The 5000-nt window shown below is 49.8% G+C and overlaps 1 protein-coding gene across 1 annotated transcript in view; it reads right to left on the bottom strand.

Moving 5' to 3' along the window:
- Nucleotides 1-5000, bottom strand: part of rgl1 (ral guanine nucleotide dissociation stimulator-like 1) — a gene marked incomplete at its 5' end in the record, with an annotated part of 25328 nt that overhangs the window by 6229 nt on the left and 14099 nt on the right. Inside the window, 6 exons of the mRNA XM_084459118.1 lie at nt 1-41; nt 463-678; nt 1486-1610; nt 1916-2109; nt 2278-2352; nt 2874-3082. The exon at nt 1-41 is cut by the window's left edge and continues 63 nt beyond it. Coding sequence (XP_084315244.1) covers nt 1-41; nt 463-678; nt 1486-1610; nt 1916-2109; nt 2278-2352; nt 2874-3082 — 860 coding nt within the window. The remainder of the gene's footprint in view (nt 42-462; nt 679-1485; nt 1611-1915; nt 2110-2277; nt 2353-2873; nt 3083-5000) is intronic.

The following is a 5000-nucleotide window of genomic DNA, read 5'->3' as shown; positions in this document are numbered from 1 at the left end:
ATGGCTCGCAGCGACGAGAAGTTCTTACGAATACGACACTCCTGGAGAGGACATTCACAACGCGCTCAGAGTGTGTCTGAGTGACTGTGTGTGTGTGTGTGTGTGTGTGTGTGTGTGTGTGTGTGTGTGTGTGTGTGTGTGTGTGTGTGTGTGTGTGTGTGTGTGTGTGTGTGAGTGAGTGAGTGAGTGAGTGTGAGTGAGTGAGTGAGTGTGTGTGTGTGTGAGTGAGTGAGTGAGTGAGTGAGTGAGTGAGTGAGAGTGAGTGAGTGTTCCCTCCCCTGAGCGATGTCTATGGATGACGCTGTGGTGTTTGTGTGTGTGTGTGAGTGTTGTGTGTGTGTTGTGTGTGTGTTGTGTGTGCGTGCCCGTGCGCGTGTGTTCCCTCACCTGAGCGATGTCTATGGATGACGCTGTGGTGTCTGTGTGTGTGTGTGTGTGTGTTGTGCGTGCGTCTTCCCTCACCTGAGCGATCTCTATCCATCGCTGGATGACGCGCGCCCGGAGGTGCGGTCGTATCTGGCGCCAGCGCAGCACAGTGCTGACCACGCACGCCGCCACGGCGTTGAACTGCGTGATGGTGGCGCGCACCGACGGGGCGCTGTGCTTGGCGTGCTTCTTGTCCCTCTGGGACCAGATGGACCCCAGACAGTGATGGGGAACCACCTTCTTAAACAGCAGCTGGAGGAGGGACCCACGACAATATTACTAGATTATATTATGTTTATGGGCTACAGGGATAGCTAACACATAATGGCCGACCATTGAGTTGTTTACTGCTCTGTCTGTATATGTTCTTAGCCAATAGACAAACATTTTCCAGGAGCTTCGATCGTCTCGTTGAGAGAGGTCAGGGAAGAATTTTTACAGCTCACTTTTTCGGCCCCTGGGTCAACTGTTTTTTGCTTCCCTCTGGAATATGTAGGGGTGGGACCTATGCCCCCCCCCCCAATGCTCTCTGTAAAGTGCGTTGTGTTGCCTCTGTGTATGAAAGGCGCTATCGAATAAAGTTTGTTTTGATTTGATTTATATTATTTTTACATCACCTACATTACGGACACAGTCACAATCATCCATGATCGGATGGAATAAATAGATGAGGATTAAATTGATAAGACTGCTAGACTAGGGATAGTAAATTGCCAGACTGGGAACCTTATAATGTCTAGTTGTGTATCTAGGACTGGAATGAGGAACTGCTTAGTGCTGATAAGTTATTGTAAGGACAAGCCAAAACAATCATTCCAATCTACCTTTACTAGTTATATATAAACTTCTACTCCACAACTTCTATTCCATCACTGAAGAACACAACAGCCTTCCTCCTCTCTCCTTCCTTCCTTCCTTCCTTCCTTCCTTCCTTCCTTCCTTCCTTCCTTCCTTCCTTCCTTCCTTCCTTCCTTCCTTCCTTCCTTCCTCCCTCCCTTCCTCCCTCCCTCCCTCCCTCCCTCCCTCCCTCCCTCCCTCCCTCATCCCTTCCACTATTACCGCGTCCATGTAGGTCAGCTGCTCGGCCACCATGTCCGCGTCGAACGACAGGAAGTCCTCCTGGACCTCGATTTCCACTTCCTCCTCCTCCCCCAGGCAGAAGGAGCCGTTACCGTGGAAACCGCCTGAGGAGAGAGAGCCGGGCGGCAGAGAAGAGATGATGAGAGTCAAAGATGGACAGACCTGGAGAGAGAGAGAGAGAGAGAGAGAGAGAGAGAGAGAGAGAGAGAGAGAAAGAGAGAGGGAGAGAGACAGAGAAAGAGAGAGAGAGAAAGAGAGAGAGAGAAAGAGAGAGAAAGAGAGAAGTGGGAGAGAGAGAGAAAGAAAGGAGAGAAAGAAAGAGAGAGAAAAGAGAGAAAGAGAGAGAAAGAAAAAGAGAGAAAGAAAGAGAGAGAGAAAGAAAGAGAGAGAGAGAAGCAGGTCTATTCACCCTCGGTGTCTGGGTCCTGGCTGGCCTGGTTCTGGAGCTGCTCCAGCAGACCCTGGGCCCGGCGGAGGGGCTCCGACCCGGGCAGGGCCCTCTGGAGGTAGGCCAGGACCCGGTGGAGGCAGGGGTAGGCCGGGGGCTCCTGGAAGTCCTCAGGACACTGGTCCAACCAGGCGCGCAGCGTGGACGCCAACGCACTGAGGGGAGGAGGAAGGACAGACAGTCAGAGAACTGGAGGGAGGGAGAGAGAGAGAGAGAGAGAGAGAGAGAGAGAGAGGGAGAGAGAGAGAGAGAGAGAGAGAGAGAGAGAGAGAGAGAGAGAGAGAGAGAGAGAGAGAGGGAGAGGGAGATACATTGTATCTTACTTTCGAACAGCTCCTTTGGTTTCGGAGGGTTTACATCTGTCGGTCTCTGCGCTGCTCTCCTCCACACTACCGTACCTGAGAACCACAGAGAGGACACGACACTGATGACCTCAGAGGGCAGGGGGAACAACACCAGGGAGAGACCAGAGAGAGACCAGAGAGAGAGATCAGAGAGAGATCAGAGAGAGACCAGAGAGATCAGAGGGAGACCAGTGGGAGACCAGCGGGAGACCAGAGAGAGACCAGAGAGAGATCAGAGGGAGACGAGCGGGAGACCAGAGAGAGACCAGAGAGAGATCAGAGAAAGATCAGAGAGAGATCAGAGAGAGATCAGAGGGAGACCAGAGAGAGACCAGAGAGAGACCAGCGGGAGAGACCAGAGGGAGAGATACCAGAGAGAGATCAGAGACAGACTAGAAAAAGATAGCAGAGAGAGACCACAGGGAAAGAGACCAGAGAGATAACAGAGCAGAAAAAGACCAGAGAGAGATCAGAGGGAGATACCACATAGCAGAGAGAGATCAGAGGGAGAGAGACAAGAGATAGAAAGACCACGAGAGAGACCCCGAGCGACGAGCGAGCGGAGAGAGACGTACTTGTCCAGCAGCAGCTGCAGCACGGTGTGCGTGGGGGCGAAGGCGCGGTAGGTGGAGAGGAAGATGGAGGTGTAGGTGAGGTCGTTGTCCCCGAACGCCGTCAGCAGCGTCTCCACCAGACGCTCCAGCGTCCCCGCCCGGATGCTCCGGATCTTGCACGTCTCTAGCTGGCTCACCGTGTGACCGGGGGGCAGCCGGTCGCCCTCGGCCTTGGGGGAGGAGGGGAGGGGACAGGGGGGACGGGGGGAGGGACAGAGGATAGGACGGCGAGAGCCAAACAGAGAGGGAGGGAGGGAGGGGAGGGAGGGAGGGAGGGAGGGAGAAGGACAATCGCAGGCTATATTTAATTTTTGAGCAGATGTGTCCGACTATTGTGTCTACAGGGAGGGAGACGGACAGAGAGAACGAAGCCAGGGTGAGAGAGAGAGAGAGAGAGAGAGAGAGAGAGAGAGAGAGAGAGAAAGAGAGAGACCTTGGAGCAACCAGCAAAACTGCAACAGGAAACTCTTCAATCTGCTTTTAATCAGAGAGCGGGGAGCCCCTCCTCCACCCTGCCCCCTGATTGGCTGACTGAGCCCAGCATGAAGCTCTGTTCTTTAGAGGTACCAGCTAGTACCCTCTCTCTCTCTCTCTCTCTCTCTCTCTCTTTCTTTCTCTCCCTCTCTTTCTCTCTTAGCTTAGTTCCCTGCTCCTTGATAACTCACTGGAAAAATGCTGACTCGTGTGAACGTTGGACTTGGTCGGACTTACGACGCTCCCTGGATGTGGAACGCCCTCCGACAGACTTTAAAGCTTGAGGTGCTTCCTACTGTGACAGACTGTAAATCTATGGCCCTTAGCCTTTGCACTTCATCCTGCAATTGTTTTAAAACGATTCTATCTGCAACACTGTACATTGATCTGTTCTTTATTATTGTTCTCCCTTAATTGTTGTGTTTATGATTGTGTATGATCACCGCAAACGAGAGAAACCTCAATGTCTAACGAGTTGAAATAAAGATTTGAAATGAAATGACTCTGCACAGGCCACCAACCCCACACACACAACATTGTATTTTATTGCATCGTTAGATAATTGATATACTGTAGTAGACATATGCTGTGTTGTAAAGTCGGGGCCAGGGTTGTGACCGTTGACAGAGTGTCTGTGCTCCTTCACTGATCAAATGAGACGACAATCACATTAACAAAGAATCGGGACCGAGTATAAAGCTCAAAACTATTGACTATCTAACTAAATGAACTACTAGCCAGCTTCCTAGCTGACTTGCTAACTAACTACCTAGTCACGGTGACTACCAGCTATTTAGCTAGCTAGCTAACTAGCTAAATAACTAGCTAACTAACTAGCCAACTAACTAGCTAACTAGCTAACTAACTAGCTAACTAACTAGCTTTTGTAATTAGTGTGGAGTAGTTGTGTGTGTTTCTATCGTGTTTTATGGGAAGCTCCAGTGCTCCAGCTGAGCAGGATTTTGTTGGCAGGCAGGAAGACGAGGAAATCACATGCTCGGACCAACCAGCTGATCTCTGCTGAGCGCCTTGGTTTTCTATAGCCCTGTTAGGGCGTTGGCACTAACAGAAGATTATTATTATATCATTATATAATCATTATTATAGCTCAAATGTTATAATAATAAACCTGACGAGCCAGACGAACAGCACGGAGACGCCTGCTAGACTGCAGATACAATAGAGCCATGCTGACTGACTTCTATCCTAACAATAGATTCATGCTGACAGACCTCTATTCAACAATAGATCCATACTAACAGACCTCTATATCCAACTATTTCCATGTCTACCATTATCTCTCTTTCTCTCTCTCTCTCTTTCTGTATTCTCCTTTCTCTATCCTTTTATCTATTCTTAACATATTTAGCATTACTGACCCCTGACCACTGAAATATTTAACTTGTCACCAAGGTGTTACAGATCAAAGATAGATAGATAGATAGATAGATAGATAGATAGATAGATAGATAGATAGATAGATAGATAGATTAGATACATGGATGACACAGAGACAGACAGACACAGGCCTAGGCAGGCAGATAGACAGACAGACAGACAGACAGACAGGCAGACAGACAGACAGACAGACAGGCAGACACAGACAGACAGACA

The sequence above is a fragment of the Borostomias antarcticus genome (assembly GCF_949987555.1).
Source record: "Borostomias antarcticus genome assembly, chromosome: 26".
Taxonomy (NCBI): domain Eukaryota; kingdom Metazoa; phylum Chordata; class Actinopteri; order Stomiiformes; family Stomiidae; genus Borostomias; species Borostomias antarcticus.
This window is presented reverse-complemented; position numbering and strand designations above follow the sequence as displayed.